The sequence below is a fragment of the Diprion similis genome, chromosome 1, assembly GCF_021155765.1.
Source record: "Diprion similis isolate iyDipSimi1 chromosome 1, iyDipSimi1.1, whole genome shotgun sequence".
Lineage (NCBI taxonomy): Eukaryota > Metazoa > Arthropoda > Insecta > Hymenoptera > Diprionidae > Diprion > Diprion similis.
The window spans coordinates 16,693,522-16,717,971 of record NC_060105.1 but is presented as its reverse complement, the minus strand read 5'-3'; the positions used below and the strand labels follow the sequence as shown (position 1 = coordinate 16,717,971).

The 24,450-nt window shown below is 37.6% G+C and overlaps 1 protein-coding gene and 1 long non-coding RNA gene across 2 annotated transcripts in view; one reads left to right on the top strand and one right to left on the bottom strand.

The window, feature by feature from the left end:
- The window catches only part of LOC124405108 (nucleoredoxin-like), a 49,947-nt gene extending 30,281 nt beyond the window's left edge, over window positions 1-19,666 (bottom strand). Inside the window, exon 1 of the mRNA XM_046879731.1 lies at window positions 19,223-19,666. Within this exon, the coding sequence (XP_046735687.1) occupies window positions 19,223-19,630 (408 nt within the window). The 5' untranslated portion in view covers window positions 19,631-19,666. The remainder of the gene's footprint in view (window positions 1-19,222) is intronic.
- LOC124405165 lies at window positions 898-24,227 on the top strand. Its single transcript, XR_006929069.1, has 3 exons — window positions 898-909; window positions 3,280-3,281; window positions 24,089-24,227. It is a non-coding gene; the product is annotated as an uncharacterized LOC124405165 (long non-coding RNA).
- The last annotated feature ends 223 nt before the right edge of the window (window positions 24,228-24,450 follow it).

Sequence of the window (24,450 nt, the reverse complement as noted above, 5' to 3'; positions counted from 1 at the left end):
TTTAAAAAAAGGTTATAAATGACTTTCCACCGCGGAGTTGCATGTATTGTACACATGTGCTGCACGTGCTGCAGCTTAAGTGACTGAATCGCTCGTGACAACGAATCCGTGCACGGCTGCAACTAAGTACGCGGGTATTCGAGAACACAGAGCTTATTCTATCCCCGGCATGTGTTGCTTGCGGCGGACGAGTCAGTATGCAAATTACTGCACCCATCTCGTTGCGCAGTGCTGGTTAGCAACAGGGACGAAGAGCAGGAAAGAGGCAGCGTTTGAGGGGTGCATCGCGTATATATCTCGCAGGTTACACCCCGCTGATATTCCGGCGTGAGTCAGTCCCCCTCCAAGGGTAGCCATGATCGACGGTTTCGCGCGGGGACTAAATATGCAACCCTCTTTATAACGCCGTGCGCTGCAGGTTGTCGGCTTAGTGGATGAATTCCTTGCACCGCCCGGATCCCGTTGCCGTTGCTTTCGTGCTCGCTTATATCTAACTATGTTTCATATCCAACAAAGTGAATCATTCCTGGGCAAATCGAAGCATTGTCATTTTCTTTTGGGATGTTTCTTTTTACAATTTAAAGGGAGGTTAGAGTATCGATCGAGTGAGGAATAGTATATTGTGTAACAAGCGGATAAACTCGGTCTTTTCAGACCGAGAGTATGTTATGCGTTTTTTCACGAAGCACGAAATTGAGGTTAGGGTCGCGTAATGTCAGTTGTTTTTGCGACAGCGCATGCGCACAGTACAGAAAAGACCACTTTCGACTCCTAGGAGTTAAAAATGGTCTTTTCTGCACTTCGCGCATGCGCATTTACAGATTTACTCTACCGTCATAGAAACGGGTAGTTTGTGTACGGAAAATAGACATGAAAAGATGCTTAAAACACGCTCGCGTTGTGTAAGTAGTATTTTACAGTATTTTTTCGTACTTCTGGGCAATAAAGTCGTTTCACACTTCGTTGTCATTAAGAAAAAATCGGGAAATGGACGGAGACACTTTAGGGAGGTCAGTCGACCATAAATCGATAATTTGTATTAATTTGAATTCAAGATGCGATATGATTGTAAGCTACCGCAGTATCTTTGAGTATACATAGAACCAAATACTGATGTAATAATGAAATGTTTAAGTATTGATGTTTGCTTTTAAATTGCTTCGAAATTCTTACAAATCTGACGGATGGTTTCGATTTCATTCATTACACGAAGCAGCTGACATTACGCGAACCTTACCTAAATTTCGTGCATCGTGAAAAAAGCGTTACACATTCTCGTTGGGTAAAGAATCGTGTGAATTAATTTGTTTCGTAGTTTCCAAAGTGTTGGTTGCCGTCGGATAAAATAGATATGTGTTTGGTATAATATAAATGGGGGGAAATAATTAATGGAGGCTTATTTATCTGCTGGTGAACCTTCCTAGAAGAACATTCCGAGGAAAATGTGAAATCAAGTCTTGACGTCGATGCAGTTAGATTTTATATGCAGTTGAAGGGGAATTGAAATGTCTTTTTCTGTGTATTCTAACCCCTGAATGGCAAGAGATAGTGGAAAACAGGACCGATAGGAATATGATTCACAATCACAGCGACAACGTTCAGCGGGTTGTTGGTTAAGCATCCCATTAGAGATCTATGAAAAAGGTTCGCAGGTCGCTTCACGTGGGTTGGAAAATTCCATTCCAATGGCTGCCATCGGTATTCGCTCAAGTATTTCGTTAAAAAAAAAACCTTCAGTGCGTTATCGGTTCAGCATCACCTATAGAAATGTGTATTTGGAATCGACCCTCCTACCTTGGTGGAGTCAGATAAAAAAACACACTTTTTCAAATGTCTACGAAATTTTGAAACGTTAAACATTATCCCGTTATGTGTAAAACTGGTTTTGGCAATTTCAAATTATCGAAGAGTGAAGAAAATATAGGCATTATTTCTCTTCAAGGAATTTCAGAAATTCATCTTGTTTCAGCTAACCTGTTTTGTTATCGAGCAAAATTCGATTTAAACGTCATACGATTACGTATTTCTGAATAGAAAAAGTAATACTATCGAAGCGAAATATAGTTCGAGAATATAAAAAATAAATGAAAGTTCAATTAACCAGTTGACTGGCATTGTATCATATATTATATGATCCAAAAAAAAGTTGTGCCGATTCTGCTTATGTATCATATATAATCAAATCGAATAACTTTCTTGTCTTTCAACCAACTTGAATGAAACTTGGTGGACACGGGTTTTTGAGGTCTGAATCTGGCGATAAAATCGCAAAATTCAATATGGCGGGTCCAAAATGGCTAACCCAAAATAGTTACAAATGTTCATATGTTACAGAGATTTCAGGAAAACTTTATACAGGAGTTTTTGCCGTCACTGCTTACAGATCTGCAGTCAGAATTTTTAAATCAACCCATAATAACATTTTTTAACTCTTAGGGGATGATAGATAAAAAAAACAATTACTGTGATAAAAGTAAAAGCACGGAAAACCATCAGTACAAAAAATTTGAATACGATAGAGGAGAAATTAAAATTTAGAAGATATTTAATAAATTGAAAAATTCACCCCCATCTCCAATTTTAGGGGTTGAGAGTAGTAGACAAAACTAGAGTATCTGCCGCAATTGCTCCAATTTAAATATTTAAAAACGTTTGCTGATGAATTGGAAAAATTGAAAAATTAACCCCCAACGCCTATTTATAGGGGAAATCTATTTATACGGGGTTTATATGGCAAATCGTATTAATAACCCCCATAATCGATTCAGCGACTCAAATCATTCCTATATTCCAAATATTATGTGATTCGCTTAATTTTTTGACTTTGTCAATTTGAGCATGAATATTGAAAAATGCCGTTTTTTGATTACTCACGAAAATTTGAACAGCACATTTCACATAGTTAGCAAGATTACATGAAATTGTCAACAACTTTGTTCGTTTGCCACTTAATTCGGACTAATGGATACGACATAATTTTTGAAATTATATAGACAGGAAAAGGGAAAAGATGTAAGCTTTCCGTTCACAACGACTTTGTTTTCGTTACGGTGTATATTTAATGCACATTAAAACTTATACACAGCTTTTGCAGGCTCATAATTAAACTTTCCTTTTAGCTGGCAAAGTATACGTATAAGTACGATTTTATTTACGATACAGACAGAAGAGTTTCGGCCCCGCTTTTCTCGGCTTCTTGCAACTTCTTTACACCGCAGATCGTTATAGCTATATATACGTTATAAGTAATTTTCCCCCGCCTCAAGAGAACTTTGCTAGCGGTAATGACGTTGAATTATCTGTTTCTCGACAATTTTTGTCGCCTGCGTAATTATATTCGTCATTCACACTTTAGAACAGGATAACCTATACAGCTTTAAATTTACGGGTGTAATTTTTATTGACGTTTTTTAGTATTTCACAGTTAGAAAAAAATAAATAAATAAAAGAAAGTTCTTTTGTAGAAACAAAAACATTGTTTAATGTTTGATTCAAAATTATTTCAAAAACTACTTTAAAATACGAAACATTTAACTTCTTGTGTGAGATGGCTGGATACTTTGTACTATATAAACGTGCGATAGACATTTGATTTTTTCAGAACCTTGTGCATCTATGAACACCGATTCATTATTCATAAGTTCGTTGACGAGTTCATTTTATTCGCAATAAGAGAAATAAGTGGTTGAATCAACTAATTGTGCGGTCAGAATATATCCATTTGTTTCCATTACTAGTTAGACTATATGAATCAACTAAACATTTTGTTAGACCAGCAGATCTTGAATTGCACATTTAGTTGATGCAATTATTTTTTTATCTCAATGTACTCACATGGAAAAGAAATTTTATAAAAAACAGGATCGTTAATAATCTTACGGTTAATGAGCTTGGAATATTAATAAGATATATTTTGAAAAAACCGCTGTATAGTTTGTGTGAAAAGTTAGGAGATCTTTGGCAAAACGTCAAAATTTCACAGAACATGTAAAATTTTTTTATCCGTTTAGATTGAAATTTATTTAGTAAGTTCGCGGATACTTGTATTTCTCATGAAAATTTCAAATAACACCACACCCCTTCTGCTACAACCTGGAATCTGATGATTAGCCATTAACTATGCGACCTAATTGCAATCAACATTGTTTAAATAAGTTTTGAATAATTTTTTTTGTCATAGCAGAGAGAAAAATTTAATTTAATAAATAGTTTTGATACTAAATTTCAACGATTACACGTTTTTTGATTATTTAAACTATTTCTTGCGATGGTTTATATCAGCTAAAATTAATTTTAAGGGGGTGAACCACCCTCCTAAAATGCTATTTTTGACTTTTCCTATGCATAATAGGGCCTAACGTACAGATTGCTAGGAAACTTGATTTTTACGGGCTACTGACGTTGCTCTTTCCAAATCTGAAATCCAAATTAAAAAGTTGAAAATGGCGGACCTAATATGGCCAACGTCAATAACGAAAAATCGATTGATTCTTACGAAAAGTAGGTGGAAGCTGTTTTCGAGGTCACTGATCATAGATCTGACCACAAAAATTTAAAATTCGAAGCGATAAATTCAAAACGGCGGTAGAAACTCGTCACAATATCCGTTATCCTTACGAAAATTGGTATCCATATCTGTTTCTCGAGGAGGTATTTCAATACCATCGATTCTCATAGTCAGAATTGCCATCGCTATATGATCGTCGAATTAAATATTCATTGTCAGATAATCAAAGTTGGGTAATTCTATTACCAACTTTGTATTCGTGGCGTCAAATTTCGAATTTTCGTGGTCAGATCCATGATCAGCAACCTCGAAAACAGCTTCCACCTATTTTTGGTGAAAATCCATCGATGTTTGGTTATTGACGTCGGCCATGTTGGATCTGTTATTTTTAACTTTTTAATTTGGAAAGAGCAACGTCAAAAACGCTTAAAAATCAAGTTTCCCTGCAATCTGTACATTCGGCCCTATTACGTATAGGAATTGTCAACAATAGCATTTCAGGAGGGTAGTTCATCCCTTGAAAATTAATTTCAACTGATATAAAAAATGTGCATCTCTCATTTTAGCGTACTTAACATTCCTGCCAAATTTCATCAAAATCGGAGACGAACATTTCGCGGATGTTCTTTCAGAGAAAAATGGCGAGGCAAGAAGCTTTTTCAAAGAAGATCAATTTTTCACGTCATTTGACGGTTGTACCAAGTATAACTTCTGAATACACTCGATCCAATTATGAGGCAGGAAACACGCGTTTCATAAAACCCTACCGTGACATTAATCACAATGTTTAATGTAATTCGAAAAACTTTAAAGCTTCATCGATGCAGGTGTCCCCTCGAAGTCTACTCCATCGCTTTTTCGCGAGAGGAATTTCCGCGCGCAACCCTTGCACAACGAGTGACTCCGCGCACCCGAGGAATCCCAGAGCCGATGGGACGCCGTGCAGCGTCTGGCTATAGACTCGTCCGCATCCTGAGAGGTGGCGGGCGGGGGGCGGGGGGGGGGGTCTAAGCGGTAACACGGGGTGCCCCGTTAGAGTGCAGGGGGTGCACCACGCTGCCGTCGCGTAACCCGGTTCGTTCAGCCCGGTCGATACCGCTCTCTTCTCTGGACTCCCTACGCCGGCAACCACCTATTGCTATTTGCCACGAGACGCCTCGCCTCGTCCAGCCCGGCGAAACCCCGAGACGAAGAGAGCGAGAACGAGACAGACAGATAGATGGTGTAACGTGGCATTTTTAACGCAGGTTACAACCGGCTCTCCGAACCCTAGACGGTACCCAAAAGTAGGGATTTCGCGATGATAATCGTGAATAATTTCGAAAAGAGCGCCAGGACAAAGGTCATGTATCCAAAACTCTGAGAGGGGACACGTTGAAGGCTAGCGAATACCGTATTTTTGTTTCGAGTATGTGCGACACCAGGCAGAAAATTGGCGACGAATTCGACAGCGTCTTGAGACAGTATTAGCAGAGAATTTCGATGGAGAAACGACGAGAGCGAGGCTACACCGCGAGCAGAACGCCTCACGCGAGGCTATAGAGAGAGTGCCGACGAGATTTCCGTTGTTGGCCAGCGAGCCGTAGCCTCTCTGCATAACACCAATACCGCAAGCCTCGCGAGGCCGTCAACACGCCACTGCCGAACGATGGAACACCGGCGAGCCCGGCACCCAATCAGCGTCCCGCGACAGCGGAAATCTACTAGAATTTAAGGATTTCGTAGTGCGAAAACTCGACCAGTCAATCTGTGGATTATTTTGTAAAAAATATGGTCATTTAGTTGATCGTGGGATTCGATGAGGTTATATTCTGAGCATAATGCCAGATTTGCGGGGTCCGCGGAGTGTCGGGGGCGCCACTATCGCGAGAAACGCATTTGATCCGATATGTCGAGAACGGTGCATCTTAGACAAAAAAGTATTCCAACCTTTTTTCTTATAAATAAAAATTTCTAACTTTTTTACCCGAAACTTTTTTTTCTTGTATCAATACTTTTCGAGTTATTTCGTCCGAAATGCATAAACTTTCTTGTTTTTCTCCTCTTTTCGCCTTTATCTCCGTAACCATTTACCTTTATGAAATTTATAAGATGATGGACTAAGGAAAATAATAATGAAATTAAAGAAAATAATCATTCCCTCTGACTTTTTTTTCTTGAATTTTAAATATTGAAAATTTTAAATAAATTATTAAAATTTATATATATTATTAAGATTTTAAGCATTTAAAATTCACAACTAGAAGAAAAAGTCAGACGGAATAATTATTTTCCTCGGTTTTTTTTTTAGCTGGCTCATTTTTCCCCCTACTCTACAATCGAATTTCGAGTAAGTGTTAATTAATTGCGTCAAATTATCGAAGCTTATAATGAACCACAAAAAATGTCATATTAGATCGAAAATTTGACATTTTTAAAAATTCATAGCTGGGAAACCAGTTCGATTCCAAACTTGAAATTTTCAGGGTTGTTTAGGGATACAATGAAGTATATTCCGTGAAAATTTCAGAGAATTTCGAATCGATAGAAAAAAGTTGTAGCTATTCTAAAACAGCGATTTTTTTTAAAAAATGGACCTACTTTATGTGGCGAATCTCAGTAAAATAGAAGCGATCGAGCAAAAATAGGGCAGATATCATCAGGATAAAGCTGAACGGAAAACATAAGCCGTCAACCATCCTTCGATTCCCAAAAATGTAGATTTGAGAGCCTTTGAAAAATAAGGAAAATACTATCAAAATAGCAGTCCGGTTAAGCCGGATATGAGTTTTAACTGAGCAACTATTTCTTTCTTGAAAATATAAGTTTGATAGAGAAGGATGCCATTTGGTTGGATTCTCTGGGTTATATAGAAGCTGAGATATAAATTTTTGAGAAGGACTGAAAAATCAACATTTCTCAAATTTTTAAAAATTCTCTAGCGACCGGATTTAAGTGTATCGAGCTCGACTCTGCAGGATCACCTTTGTTTCTGGCCTACTTTCGAGAAAAAAATTGACACCCAATTCGGTGACCCACCCCCGTAACTTTTCGGTGAAAATTAATGGATCTGCCCATATATATATTCCACAGAGAGGTCTGTACTACCGATATTTGTTCTCCTCAGTGGTATGCAACCCAACGTACTGCGTCGTTTACTTGGAAACACCCTACATACCGACACCGACACCGCAGCTCTGCTTGCTCTTTGTTTTCAGGTGATGACTCTACTCCCACTGGCTCTTTTCTGTATAATGTAAGCATTCCACCGAAATACTGCAGCATCCGCGCGTTCAACTCACCCGAATACCACCAGTGGCTCTGTGAAATGCTGCTAGCTCAAAGTGATTCAAGCGATTCAGACTTTTTTCAGAGACATATTGGAGACCAATTTTTTTACTTTTTAACATGTCATAAGGTATTCCTAAGAGGCTGCAGTTCGTAACGTTGATGTAACGATACATTTTTAGAGGAAAGTGTAATTATCTCGAAACTAGGGTTCCCTGGCATTCGGTAAACATTTTTTTTGCTGTTTTGAAAGTAACAGTGTGCGCATCGAAATAACTGGCCAAACTGTTGAAGAAAAAATGATTCTTGGAGAGAAATATATTAGCACATCCAAAATTCCCGGTGCATCAACGCACAAGATCAATTTCGTGCCAAGTATTAAGGTGCTTATCAACGCGTTGTACACCTCGAAAACGCGGGGATGCAAAACTCCTGTACCGCTTAAGCGATCACAGTAAAATTTGGGCAGTTAATGCCTTGTTTTGGCAAAAAGTGGAGCGTCTTTTTACTTTTTCAAAATTTGGAAAAAAATTTTACAGATTGGTTACCACCCACAGAAATTGGTCAAATTTTCACAGTTGCACTGAATGGATCGAATTATCCGGTATGATGCTACTCGGCGGTAATGAAACACACATTTTGAGCCTATAGTTCCATGAGATTTGATGGTGAAATGACGAAATGGCAGCTGATCTGGTTTTCGATTATGAAGAACACTGAAATCTCATTTTGGCGACATTTGTTATCGATCTTTCACGCATGCCGGTAATTTTTTACCGACATTACACGCATACATTACCAGAAGTACAATTACTTTATCGCCTTGAAAGGTATTTTACATGCGGTGATTAATATCACTTTGCTGAGCAGCCTTTGTACGGGATTTTGTATTTGCGTAATTTGCATTCAAACAGAACCAAAATATGCCCGAGGGCACCAAGAGTAGCTTTCTATGTCTTGTCCAAAGTAAACATCCCACTGGTGTGTTCCCGGAAATGGAATACCTACAGATTTTTGTAGTACCGTCAGACAATCAGATGCAAAGAAGGAACAGCTATTCACGGGAAGGTAGGTTATCCTAGTACAGAGAGATTCTCTTTCTCGACGGAGTGTTTGCCCGACTTCATGTACCGGTGAAATGAACACACTCGACGTGGGTCCACATGGAAGTGCGAATCTCCCTTTGCAAGTTCACTGCATGAGTATCTTGACTCATCGTCTCCATAAATAACGTATAGCCAAGAGGCTGAGTGACCAGTGAAAACGGAAAGTTTACGACAATTTGGACTTTCAAGATTCTACGATTTTGAAAGGTTTTACATGATTTCATGTGTTTCCGACAATCCGAACTATTTTATAAGATCTTAAAGGAGTTCAAAGGGTTTCAAAGCATTTCATAGGTCTTCATGGGATTTCAACGATTTCAAATGATTTCAGAGAGATCCCAGGTGATTTCACAGGCTTACAATACTTTCAGAGACTCCAGATGATTTCTGGTGAATTTAAAGATTTCAGTAATTTCAGAGACTTTGAATGATTTCATAAGATTTCAGGTATTCTGGGTGATTTCAATACTTTCAGGTGTTTTTACATGCAAGATATCGACTTTAAAAAATCTTAGCAATTTAATGTGACTTCAAAGACATTCTAAATTTCCGATCATTTCACGGAATTTCAAGGATTCAGTGTCCCCAATAATTTCCAAAGACCTTAAATGCTATTGAAGGGTATCAATAGGTTCTTTACAAGATCCTAGAAAGATTCCATAGTATTTCTGCGTTTCATGTGAGTTCAAAGTCTTGCAACATTTCGAGTGATTTCGAAGGATTTCAAGGATTTCAAAGATTTCACATGATTTCGTAAGAATTCATGAGTGGTCTACACTAGATTTCGAGTACAGTCAACCCCTCACCGGGACTGCATGTTCCAAGCTGCTGCAGCGAAATGACATGTCTACAGTAGGTATACGGTTACGGTGAAACAGTAGTAGAGAGAGCGTCGGGACCCTCTTGAAGTTTCAGCTGGCAATCTATGAGAGTAAGGAAAAGGTGAGTGCAAACACCGAAGCGTCCACATTGTACGACTAAGGGAGAAAATGCGGCACAGTCTTTCATCTCGTTCTAAGATTGATCTTTCGGAGAGCCGAGGCCTTAGGCGTTCTACCTAATTTTCAGTAGCGTGGCTGCGTCCCTTCGTCAACGAAGCGGAGAATCACATCGGACTGGTTTATATCCTCTATCATTCTAAGCAAACAGAATGACTCGCATGCTCTCGACTGATCCGGAGTACCGCCGAGGACGCATTGGTTGGGTTTAGCTAGCTGTGTTATGTTAGGTCAGGTTAGGTTAGGTTTAGGTTAGGTTAGGTTGGGTTGGGTTCACCGCATTGTTTACACCCGCCTTATCCGCGCTCACTTCTATTCTGTGTACACCTCGAGCGATGCCGTGTCCTCAAAACTCGGAGAGGATGGTGCCAATGAAATTTATGGGCTTTACCATTCCTCAACCGCACGGGTTCATGCCAAGAAAAATAAATTTTCGAACTCAAATAATTTAAACGTTTCGTTGCACTCCTCCTGAGCCTCCACGTAAATTCACCGTGATTTCAGTTCAACGCGCTACACGTGTGCAGAGAAAAACTAGAAGAAGAAGAAGAAGAAACGAATGAAAATTGACGGAAATAGGTTAGTTTGGAATTATGGATGTGACTTTTTGAATTTCAGTACGAGCGACACAGGTGATGGTTATAGTTTGAAAGATTTTTCATCTTTAAAAGAAATGCCACAAGGAGATATTGAATATTCTCCCGTGTATTAAAAAAAAATATAAACAATCGGAAAATAATTCGTAGTGAAAAAGAAGTATAAACAACATTGAAATGTAGCGAATATATTTGTGTTAGATATTATTAAAGATTCTTTCACATTCATGAAGTGATGCAGTTGTATAAGGTATGCTCGAAAAAATGAACATGATTTGCAAATTTTCGGATTACTTTTGTAAAAAGCAATAGTATAGAATTTATTAGGTGTAGCTGAACAAAAGCTTCGTGTTTTAAGGTGAATTACTAATTATTCTCGTTAAATTTGCAATTGATTTTTGTAATTTTGATTTTACTGAATTATGTAATAAATGTATTATAGTTGTAAATTTACCATACAGTTGTTATACGGTGTTTGGAATTCACTAAACGTACTACTAAATTTACGTGATAAATTTACGAAAAAATTCGTTTACAGTCTGTTAAAATTAGAAATCTATTGTAGCAAAAGGAATTAATACGCGTCTCTATTAATTTCACTCTTCGAGTTCGAATATCTCATAAGTAGAGTGGTACAAGTATAGTAAGCACCGCCGTGCCTAGATAATTTAGCACCCTGGGCAGTATGAAACTAATGCCCCCCCCCCCCCCCCCCTCCCGTGCACGTGATAAGTGCACGTAAAATCCAATCCAACAGAATATGGTGTCACAAATAATCATTCACCAGTTTTGTTGAATAAGATCATAGTTTACTTTTATTGATCGAATACACAGTACAGAACAGCTAGACCAAGTTGTGGTGCTAGTCATAAAGTAGATATTCTCCTAGCTTTGCGAGATGCAAATTCATGAACTACTTCATCATAGTCTAAAGTCTTGGCTAAATGATTTCCTATAGATAGTGCAGCTAAGTCTCTCAATCTTTCTAGTCATCATTGATCCCAACTAACTGGCATAGTCAATAAAATGGGATAAGCTATCTTTATATTGGGACTGGCTGAGGTCAGTTAAAAATTCCTAATGCCGTGAAGTAATTGTCACGGCGTAGTTTTTTTTTGGATTCGGAAAAACTGATGCTGCCATAAATTTAAAACTTCCTATCTCGCTAAAAAGCTCCGCAAGTTCTATGCCCTTAGCGAACAATAGGCCTAAGTCCATGGCGTATGTTTTTTCATATTGTCGAATCGCTATTTCACTTGCGATAAGAAAGTTTCCAATACATTGAAATGATCAATTTTGAACTGCTGTTCTGGAGAAAGTACTTAATCGGATGCAAGCTCTCCGGACATCTTTCTTATTTTCCTTACTCTTCCCTGACTAAATGGAGCTTCAATTGATGATTTCTCACATATACTTATGGATTGGGAAATGATTTCATCGGTGTTTCCTGATCGCAGGATCTGCAATGCATTTTTAAGTCCAAGGATAATTCTACAACCTTCATCAATCGAAATATTTGCATTTGTGTAAAACGATGTTCGCCCGATACACGTTGTTAAGTAAGTAACGAACAAAATTGAGTGTTATTTGCTTCAGCAAGCCTTTAGCAGCAGCAACTCCATCACCAAATGAAGGATCTTCCGATATTTCTCGTACGGCAGTTACTTCCTCTAATTGGGTACACAACGAATGAACCGAGTTATATTTCGACGTCCTTCTCATACAGGAATGTGTCTTCAACGTGCATCTGAGTGGTTTTTTTAACATTTCTCATCGGCGAGTAGAGACCGCAAGAAAATTGAAGATTTGCTGAACAACACTGAAAAAGTTTACCATTTTAATCGAAACACTAGCTACGTGAATAGAGTCCATTCGATTGGATTTTTGTATGTGAGATTGATACTTTTACGCCATATTGGCCCCATTGTCATTACCGATATCTGAATCATCGTCGATCAGTTCTTGATGGACATCAATAGCCAACTCATGCCCCGTTTTTTTCGAAGTATTTATAAAGTCGATGAAGTTTCCTTCCACGAAGTACTGATCTTTCAAATTTTATCCAGTAATTCAGATTTTACTTTTGTGCTTCGAATATCTATAAATTCATTCTGAAGTTTGTTAGATAAATAAGTCGTTCGTTCGGATTCGGCAATGTGCTTAGCTATTGTTGCATCATAATGACTGACTAGCTCAATCAAACCCAAAAATATTTCGCACTTCGGATCCCCGATCTGATACTGGAGCGTCTGAAAGCTAAATTATTGGTACCGCAAAATAGAAAGCAATCTGCTGCAATTTTTAGAATATGCTTCCTTCTTTGTTTTTCATTCCGTATGGCCTCTTCTGAGCGATCAACGATAGTTTTATTTCCTTTCAGATGTTTCTCAAAAGTTTTCCACGATAAATAATTATCCCGATGGCTGAGGTAGATTGAAATGGAAAATAATGGCTTATTACGGGCATTGGATTCTCAAGAATTTGTGAAATTATGCATTAAGATCAGTATCAAAATGTTGATCTTGCACGGCTTCACCTTCGCTACAATGTGAGCCTAATCATAAAATAATCATTAGAGTCTGATTCAGATTTATATTACATGGATTCAGTCCTTATTCATTCATTCGGAACCAAATTTTATCTGAACTATTGTTGGTTTTTTCGAATTTTTTACTCACTTTGCCCATTGTTCTGCTAACTTTTTGTCATCCTCCTCGGTCTTATGGCATCTGAGGTAACCGCAATGTTTTAACATCTTTAAATTAATTTTACAGATGACGAACATGATTTCGATCCTGGGGAGTACGACTACGAATGAAAAAACTTGGCAGTAAAAATTTTTGCGCTATACTTTATATTTTTGTAATCAAGTAATTGCGAATTTAGAACATAATGAGTTACTATCACACCGAAAATTCGCGCTCTATAAATCGGTCTCCTTCAATTGATTCAGGGTGACCACAAATTTTTGGGAAAAAAATTCCACGACATTTCCAGTTTTTCCAGGACCTGAAACCTAGTTTTCCATGACATTTCCCCAGTTCTAGTAAGTTACTAAAACCTAAATTTTTCAGCTTACCAATTCTATATTCGGTTGAAATTCAATTCGAATTCAGTCAAAATATAACGTAAAAAAAATTGCTGCGTCCAGACCCGCTACTGAAAAGTTGCCACGTGTTCGAATGAATTATTAATGATGCTAAGGCAGACTGTTAAGGTGGCTTTAATCGATCCATAAATGAGACACCTATTTTGCTTGTCAGCTATAGGTCCAATATAATACGGACTACCAAACCCATTGGGTTGTTTGACACAAGGTAGAGATACGGGGGAAATTTGTGAATGCAAACAACGCGGGTTAAAAAGTTTTGAGACCCGAGTGTTTTGCTTTCGTTTGAAACCATGAGGTATCTGTGAGGCCTGAGTTCACCTGGCTGCTACACACAAGCAGGTTTCTCTGTAAACAAGGAGCAGCTTGTGAGCCGACCCTCGCGTGACGGAGACCCGTTTCTACTGCAGGAGCCCCAAACCAGGTAAACTCAGATGAAATTACTTGCATTTCCGAACTTCCCATGCGCACCTTGTTGGCGTAGTACTTATAGCCTTGGTGCCTCCGGCAAACATCTTTATTGAGTCGTGAACCAGCGTGCTGCATGCTTACTATGAACAACATTTGTTGAGACTGAAATAAATAATCACGCGATAAACTATGAACGTAATAACTATTGTCAATTGTCGCAAGCTCGTGGTGTATTCATTACCGTTTCTGATAAAAATGAGACAATGTAAATGGAGAAATTTTGGTGGCACTTTTCCAGCGATTGACATTATGACAGACGCGGAGGGAAAGGAATATTTGAGGCATAATATTCGCATGATTCAACAAAATACTCTTGTCGGACGAAATACTTGTGACAACTTACAAATAGAATTGAATCAAGCCTTTGAATGATCATGCTGATTATCAATTTATTCAAGATAACACAGTGCGAGTTCCTTGTAATAATGTGAATTTCGTATAAAAAGAAATGGGTGATTGTAATTAATAAGAATTTGATTGAACGCCCCTCAATCGTTTTGTTTGGAAAATATGAAATTGTTGTATCAAAACAAATTGATTCTTCTAATTCATGTTTTGTTGAGTCAAAAGTTCAATGTTTGATTCTGATAACGAAATTTGTTGTTACAAAAATCTTTTGCATTTACTGAAAATTAGAGTTATTCAAGCGCACAAAACGTACTTGTTGGATATCATTTATAATTCCGATTACTCAAAATTTTGTACGATTTACCCGATGTTTAATGGGTAAAATCCGAAAACTTATTGTTGTATGTTAGAAGTATAAATTGAACATGTGTCAACAGTTTTGTTTATTAGTAATCGACATTAATTTCGATGACTCGAAACTTGGTATTATGCTTTCTTCTTATACCTATAATAGGTCTGATGACAAATTTGACCTACGTTAGCCGTATCTGACTTCCTAACCGACTACCCGGATTTATAACTATCTCTGAAGCTATTTCGGTATCGAGAGAGTTTACCGCCTAGTGGCCGTTTATAGTACTAGTATACCGACGTTTATGATAAATATATTCTGTACACACTTGTTTTAAAGTATGTGCTGTTTCTTTCAGAGTGTAAACAAATTAGTGTAACTGATTCAACCAGTTACACCAAACAAGTTTCGGTTAGATCAACAAAGTGTAGCATTCAATCCATGTCAATTTTTCGTTGGCTAGATTCATGTACTTATTTTATTTAAAGTACCTAATTGTTTCTGTCAATGAACATACGACTTGGAGGAAAAGTACATTAACTTCAAATGAAATTGTACTTAGTTGACTCATTTTCGGAAAAACATAAAAAGGTTCACTCGAATCAATTCTTCACTCGATCGCGACAAGAAAGGCTTTCGTTGCGCCAATGAATTCGCTTGACTAAATCATTTTGCCAAAATAAGTAAATTGGAATTTTTGTTACGAAATTATCGTATTTGGTCAGATCTCCAGAAGGAGATCAATAATTTTCAATGCCAACCTCACAAGTATGTCTCAAACACTTCTGATCGTGACGTTACGAGCATCGTAGGGGTCAGATTCCCCTTCACTATGCCAAGGGATACCGAAACCGTAAAAACAATTTACCCAAGAGGGCTAGGTTTACTCTGATTTTTGATCTGTTTCCTGGTTTACGTCAAGGAATGCGATCCTTATTAGGTTAAATAGAGAATATTCTCGATACATCAAAATTACAAAAAACACAATTTTCCGACTTTCAAAAACCCATCACTCGTCAAAAAGTTGACTCTTGACGTTTTTTTTAAAAAGACCTTTCGAAGCTAATAAATAACTGCCAGCTGCATATCGACCATTCGCTATTTGTAAATTAATTGTGACAGAATAATGAGTTAATTTTCTTATTTCACCGATGACATAATATGTAATAAATACAACTAACACCTAGGAAAGAGAAATTCGCGCAAATCGACCTTGTGCATAATATACCTACCTAGTGAAGGAAATCTCAAACCGGATGTTCACTTCATTTTTCACAATTACAGTCAAACCGGTATCGCTTCGCTCACGGTACATCTATAAAAAATTTAAAGTTCAGTTGAAATTTTTCCGCGGAATGAGCATCGGCCGAGCTAAGCGGTGACTTTGTTTTTTTAAATCCATGCTGGCACGGCTCCAAATTCCGAGGGTGCCGCACGTCGGAAAACATAACCTCAAGTTAAGTCGGAGCTGCAAAGTGCAGAGACGTCGAGGGTCCTGCGCAGACGGAGCAAGCCGTGAACAGAAGCGCAGATAATGTCGGAGTGAGTCAGACATGTGATCCCGAGTTGGGCACTGCCTGATAAAATTCTACACGAAAACACGCGGTGTAGTTTAAGGGGCATACCCAACTGACGAGCCAAAAGAAGGGTTTTTTCAAGATTTTTTTTTAGTAAGTTTTAACTGTAAATATTGACGTAGGCTATGTTGGGCTTGATAAATAAACTCTTGAATTGCATACAAAAACATTTTTATTGATTTTAATTACAACCTACAAAAGGCAGGTCTGCGGTGTTGATGCAAAGCGTTGATGAAAAAAAACGTTCTCTTTCAACTTTTTCAAAAAATGGCCTCCTTTTTGTTAATTTTGCAAATATCAAGAATCGTATGATTAATTCCACGTCCATTAATATACTGAATCTAAAACCGTTCGATCTTTTGGTTTCAGGTTAACCATCTCCGAGAAATCATCAACACGGCAATTAACCTACCTTTTTTCAGACTGATTTTCAACTACGATTTTCGTGTATAAAAATTGATTAAATTCAATAAAAAGTTTTTTTTTATGTGATTCGAGAGTGTGTTTAATAATCTCAACAAAGCCTATATCAATATTTACAGTTAAAACGTATTAAAATTTTTTTTGAAAAAACCCTTTCCTTTTTGCTCGTCAGTTGGGTAGACCCCTTAAGAAGCCCCGGCGGAAATTGTCATTGAAGACACGGACTGCACTTTCGAGGAGCGTTTGTACGAAACAGTGTGCAGGCTAATTCTGTGCTGTATTGAGACAATTGGGTAGCCCGCATTGTACAATTCTTACTGTTTGAAGTTATTTGTTCGAGTTAAGCGTATGCATTGCGGCTTACATGTCACTTGGTGAGAAAAGATAAAAAGATTAACAGAATCAATTAACAATATGAAATAAAGGTTTCAGATGACGCGACTGAAGTTAGTCATGTTCATCTCGATTATTGATCAATTACATTTCAATTATAAAATATTATTTATTATATAATTACGTGCAGTTTTTCTCTCTTCCTTCATAAACTGCATAACAATTACGTGTTTTTCCATGAATTTTAAACATGATTGTTGAATTATGCAAACTGTTAGGCACAATTACTGCTTTATTCACTAATCAAACTTCTGGTAGGTACCTAATTTCCCTTAATTATGAAATACAACCGATGGAAAGTGCCGATTTGTAATCATATAGACTGATGTAATTGGACTGTGTTTTTTACAACGAACTACAACAATCTATTCCAATCTTACAGGTTAGAAATAGTTGAACTAAAATAGCAGAATCTTGAACAAAACAAGCGATCTTTTCCAACTTTGAAATAACTTTCAAGGTGTTCTGCTACGAATATCACATAACCCCAAACTTGCAAAACAGTGTGTGTTCCTCAAAATGCATCGTTGCTCTATTTTAAACATTCTCTAACTTTGCCAGGATTTCCAAGTCGGTGGTAACTTGAATTCATGCCGTTGCAACGTAATATGCAGAGTTAAAGCCACTTTACTTGCGATGGCTGGTGGCTCCCAAAAAACCCCAAACTAATTAGGCGTGTATGCGAGATGGCGTGCAGGGGGCACTGCGTGACGAGTGTCCATTGAGGAGGGGGGGGAGCGTATGTTTTTATTTATTCTTCCTGTTACAGCGGTGTTTTAAGGCCGGTTAATTTACGTTCTAATGAATTAAACAGCCGGCATATATAAAGTCCCCGCATGTTTGCGGGCATTCTTCGTTGACTCATTATATCTGACCGCAAGTTGTGTTGGCTCTACACACGTGTCACGTGGTCACGAATCGTTTCGGGAATTTATGTTTTTGGGAAGTATCGAGCTTGAGACTAGCGCTCGCAGTTACGTTTCACTTAGTACACAGACATTCGATTCTTTCAAAGTAACCGTTTCTCGGATCGATTTTCAATCGATTTCTTTAGAAATATTTTCTATGGAATCAATCTATTAAATCGTTGAAATTTAAATCGTAGTTATAATTGACGTGCAAGCGAGGGGCCATTCACTACTGAAATCATCTAATCACCTCAAATGAAATCACGAGCGAAATCATAAGAAATCTCTCGAAATCATCCGTCATCGTCGATTTCAAAATATCCTGAAGAATGTTTGAAATCTTCTTGAAATTATATGAAATCACATGAAATCACATGAAATCATGATTCGAATCATATGGTTTTTAATGAAATCACTAGAAATCGGAAACGATTCTTTGAAATCATGTACAGATTAAATTATAGAAATCATACACGAAATCACATGAAATCAACTATTCATTGAAATCATTGGTGCACATAAATAAAGAGTGAATGGCCCCTCGCGTGCAAGTATAACATCAAAAACGCGGATGCGGGTTAAAGTTCGAAATGGTCAAAACTTCGAGATTATGAATCTTATACATGTATGCGCATAGTGCTTGAAGGCAATGAAGGTTTTTAACCTTCAGGGTTTTCGCCATTCGACATTTCGACTATTCAGTGTTTTGACCGTTCGAAATTTTGACTATTCGGTGTTCTCTGTTACTGTTTAGAATTTTGACTATCCGGTATCTCGATCATTCGGAATTTTGACTGTTCAGTATTTTAACCTTCGAAATTTTGACTACTCGGTGTCCCCACCATCCGAAAGTCCAACTATTCAGTGTTTTGACCATTCAGAATTTGAACTATTTGGTATTCTAATCATCCGAAATTTCGACTGTTCAGTGTTTCGCTTGTTCAGCATTTACACTGTTCGGTGTTTTGGCCATTCGAAATTTTGACTATTCGGTGTGTCGACTGGTCCGAATTTAAATTATCCGGTGTTTTGAACATTCGAAGTTTTGACTATTCGGTGTTATTAGGAATTTCGATTATTCAGCGTGTTCCCCATTACGAATTGCAACCGGCGCCCGAACCCTTGCCTAGATAAAGGCAGAATTGATTAAAGATCGACGAGCCCTACCTTCCTCTCGTAGTCGTCGTTGGGCACCGCGAGCCACGGAAGCTCGGCCACGTGCCCCTGGAAGCTCTCCTGGAAGTCGATGACGTCGGCCACGTTGCTCCAAAGGACCACATGGACGACCTCGAACCGCTTCTTGGTGGCGTTGGGAGCGGCGTTTACGGAACCGTAAAGCTCGCTCAGCTGTCTGGTGAAGTCGTCACACGTCGCGCCCGGGTTTATGAAACTGAAGTACACACCGATCGTCTCGCAGGCGGCCTCGCCTCCCTCGTTCGCGAGCACCTTCCCCACGTCGCAGAGGGCCGACTCCGCCTGGCTGCATCGCACCAGCTGCCGGCCGAACACCCTTTGCTGCCAGTTCGTCGCCCCCGCGTTCGTCTCGCTAACGGCGCTGCCTGCGCACGTGGCCATCAAAAGCTATGTCGACCGTACGGCGATCCGCACACTACTGCCACGGAGCTCCCGGTGATCGCGAGGCGTCGCGACGCCCGCGTCGTCTTGAGGGGTGGAACGCGCCGGAAGCTCGAAGGGAAAGGGACGCGGCGTCGCGCTGACTCCCGTCGGGACGCCCGTCTACGCTGCCCTCGCGTTATTAAGTGTATCACGTTTTTCCACCTTATTTTTGGCATTTCTTGAAAAACCTCCCCGTTCACGATTCCCGCCCCCCTCTCTTCACTTGCCGTAGCTTATCTACCGTCGCCATCAATTCTTACCCCGCATTTTCAACCACACCTATTCAAATGTTCCTGAAACTATGCCCTTGGACTCGAATTGTTTTCAGCGGTTTCATTTTCTTTAAAAAACATTTCTAAAAGTTACAAATTCTAAGATTTGAAAAAAAAAAACAAATTATATCACGTGATATATACGTGATGGCATAAAATGGAAAGCTAATCTGGATTTGCCACTTCAATACCTTTATTTCTAGCATATTTTTGTTTCAAGGAGAATTTCGTTGCAGAACAGTGTAATCAAAGGTTTTTTTTCTCACCGATAAATATTTTCCATTATATAAATTATTTAAGGCTGAAATATTTGTGAAAATACGTTTTTCTTTTTTTTTTCGAGAAGCCGCTATTTTTTCAATCATTATTATTTTGCTTATTCCTTCGAGCAATTACAAAATAATACATTATATTAATGATATATTTTTGGTTTTTTTATTTCATAGACGAGACGCCTTTTTTTAGAGGTGCTCCCAAATATGAGCTATAACAGCTTTCAAAATAATTATCTTTACCGATAAAAAATGTAAAATACAGTTAAAAGTTACCGTAATATATGTACAAATTTGTATTTTAATAAATTAAAAGGTTTTCTGAATGAACATTTTTGAAAAATCCATTTTTTTGGGCATTCTGATAATATACAACCCCTTAAAACAAATTCTATGTTTGCCAACACTTGTCGCGTAATTTCTTCAGTGCTATCATGTGTTTTCAAGTGATTCCTAACGATTTCAGTAATCTTGATTAGCTCTTGTTATTTTATTCAATATTTTGACAATTCGATTCTCTTAAGGGGAGGACTACAATGAAATTTTGATAATATCAAGTTTATGATTTTTGAAACGACTAAAAAAAATGTGATCAAAAATTCCTTCCAACAAAATTTAGATTAAGGTAGAACGTTCTCAGAAAAAAAATTTCAATCTTCTGCGATGAAAGTGCATGGGCAAGGAACTTTTGACAGAAACTTTTCAGCATATCGCTTGCAAAAGTTTGAAAGCACATTAAAAATTATTTTCAGTACACAAGCGCAGCGCAACCTATATCTAACAGGAAGAAATTTATGATGACACTCCCTTTGTTCATTCCATAAATGAAAACATCGATTCTATCAAAATTTTACCGATTCCTCCCTCAAGGGGAGATCCGTTGATCAGCAATCGATACTTCCCACTAATTTTGTTTCAGTGTAGTCATATATTGCGTACCTGCGTGCCCCAATTGTTATATTCATAAGTTGCCAAGTTCTCTCTGATGACAGAAAAAAAAGAAAAAAAAATGGAGAATTTTGAAATTATGAATCAAAGCTTAGATAGTGCTGCTTTGATTCAAACCACTTTTTAAAATGATTTAGAAAGTAATCAATTTTCTTATTAATAAATTACTTTACTAAAGGTCATTTTCTTCTTGAAACTGTTTTCTACAAATTTACTGAAGCGCTTTTTTCTATTACGATAGCATCGTTAATCGATTGACTGGCACAGCATTTTTCACTGTCAATGCTCAAACTGGCAAAGTTAAAAAATGAAGCGAATCACATAATATTTGGAATGTAGGGATGTTTGGAGTCGCTGAATCTATTTTGGGGGTTGTTCATACGATTTGCCAACTCCCAACGCCTATTTATAGGGGTTGGGGGTTAATTTTTCAATTTTTCCAATTCATCAGAAAACCTTTTAAAAATATTTTAATTGGGGCAATTGCAGCAGATACTCTAGTTTTGTCTGCTACTCTGAACACCTAAGCTTGGGGATGGGGGTGAATTTTTGCAATTTATTCAATGCCTTCTAAATTCCAATTTCTCCTCTATCGTATTCAAATTTTTTGTACTGATAGTTTTTCGTGCTTTCAATTTTATCACAGTAATTGTTTTTTTTATCGATCATCCTTAAAAGTTAAAAACTGTTATTAGGGGTTGATTTCAAAATTCTAACTTTAGGTCTGTAATCAGTGACGGCAAAAACCCCTGTATAAAGTTTTTCTGAAATCTCTGTAACATATGAACATTTGTAACTATTTTGGGTCAGCCATTTTGGATCCTCCACATTGAATTTTGCGATTCTATCGCCAGATTCAGATTCAGTGACTTCAAAAACCATTGTACATCAAGTTTCATTCAAATTGGTTGAAAAACAATAAAGTTTTTCGATTTGATCATATATGATACATAAGCAGAATTGGCACAACTTTTTTTCGATCATATATGGTACAATGCCAGTCAATCGGTTAAGTATTCGACGTTAAAAAATTGCACAGATATCAATCATAATCAACAAATGGCAATATTAAAATATTGAATTGACTACTGAGAAAAAGAGAATATATTTTAGTGACTTTATAGAAAAAATACGGTCTTCTGCATAAAAAATAAGCAATCGTTGAGTGAAATCGAGATAACTTACTTGATTAACAACCAATTTGAAGGGATTTGAAACGAAACATCGGCGTCAAATCTTTTGTTCATTATTCCAGTAGATATATTAAAAAATAATAATATATATTTTCATCGAGATTTTCGCAGCTCACGAATATAATAATTTAGTCAATTGTTTACGTACGACTATCTGTAGTGATTTTTTGCCAACCAACCTTCTCAATTTACGCAGATCACAAAGCCCAAGAAGATGCGGACGAATCCTTAAATAGCTGTGCGTATGGCGATTCTCCATCCCAGTTCGCCCCACGTGTTCCGTCTGGTGCATAAAATATGCTGAATAAATAAACACGAGTAAATCGTCGCTACTTTCTCGCACATGTTTCCTCTGGATGTGGTAATAATCCGGGACGAACGCAATGGCTTGTGATTCTCCGTCTTTTGTTAGGTACTGCGTTATTAAGAGGTTTACCCAACTGACGAGCAGCATAAAAGGTTTTTTGCAAGAATTTTTTTAATAAGTTTTAACTGCAAATATTGATATAAGCTTTGTTAGGCTTCATAAATACACTCTCGGATGACACAAACAAATTTTTTTTATTGATCTTAATCACTTTTTATATTATACACGAAAATCGTAGTTGAAAATCAGTCTAAAAAAAAAGTTAGGTTAATTACGGTGTCGATGATTTTTCGGAGATGGTTAACCTGAAAGCAAAAAATCGAACGGTTTTAGATTCAGCATGTTAATGGCCTTGGAATGAATCATACGAGTTTTGATGTTTACAATATCAACAAAATGGCGGCCAGTTCTCGAAAAATTTGAAAAAAATCGCTGTTTTTGACATTTATCCAAAAAAATATAGTTCAAATCAGAATTTCAAAATACTTATGATTCATTCCAAGGCCATTAACATACTGAATATAAAACTGTTCGATTTTTTGGTTTCAGGTTAACCATCTCCAAGAAATCATCAAAACCACGGACCTACCTTTTTTCAGACGGATTTTCAACTACGATTTTCGTGAATAAAAAGTGATTAAAATCAATAAAAAAATGTTTTTCACATAATTCTAGAGTGTATCTATTAAGCCTAACAAAGCCTATATCAAGATTTACAGTTAAAACTAATTGAAAAAAATCTTGGCAAAAACCCTTTTGGTTTGCTTGTCAGTTGGGTAGACCCAGCATCTGTCTTGACGATCATAATTCGCATCTAAGGCAGGAAAGGAGGCCGCAGAAGATGTCGGATTGAAGGAACTTCGGGGTTGGACTGGCTGTTGACCAGCCCCGCGGATCGTCAGGGCTTCACGAGTCAGCAGCGACGATAATCTCTTTACGAACCCACAGGAGCTCGTGGCGCAGATAGAGGTGACCGGTAAGCCCCTTTGACTTAAGTTTCGAAATCCTCTGGAAGTAGCGTGGCTCGGCGACTCTTGATTGGAACTTTTCCTCGCGACTGCTTTTACCCCCGGCCTTATTATATAGCGGTTATAGCTAATTTGAAAGGCAGCTAAGTATATGCGTATGGATCAATGTGCAAGGTTATAAAAGATAAATAAACTTTATTTGCATGATTTTTCAACTTTACAAATTATCGAGGTGTGTGCTGTGTTTGTTCGTCAGCGGGATATCGTTACTCACAGTTGGCTACGAACTTATTTCTTACAATATACAATTTTATGTAGGTATCTACTTACTTCTTTTGAAGCTGGAAAAAATTAGTTATCAATAAGTTTTGTTTTAGTTTACTTTTTACATTGAAGTACATATGCACACCGAGGTAAAGGAATTCTTGAACCAACAAAATAGACTTTGTTGGAGTCCATTAACTTCAATCTAGTATCCCTTATTTGTTCCGAATACGATGACTTCAATACAACTATTCCAGTTTAGTTATTTTGGTAAAATGATTTAGTCAAGCGGATTCATTGACTCAACAAAAACCTTTCGTGTCGCGATCGAGTGAAGTATGGATTCGAGTGAACTTTTTTATGTTTTTCCGAAAATGAGTCAACTAAGTACAATTTCATTTGAAGTTTATGTACTGTTCCTCCAAGTCGTATGTTCATTGACAGAAACAATTAGGTACTTATATACTAATATTCTCTATTTAACCTAATAAGGA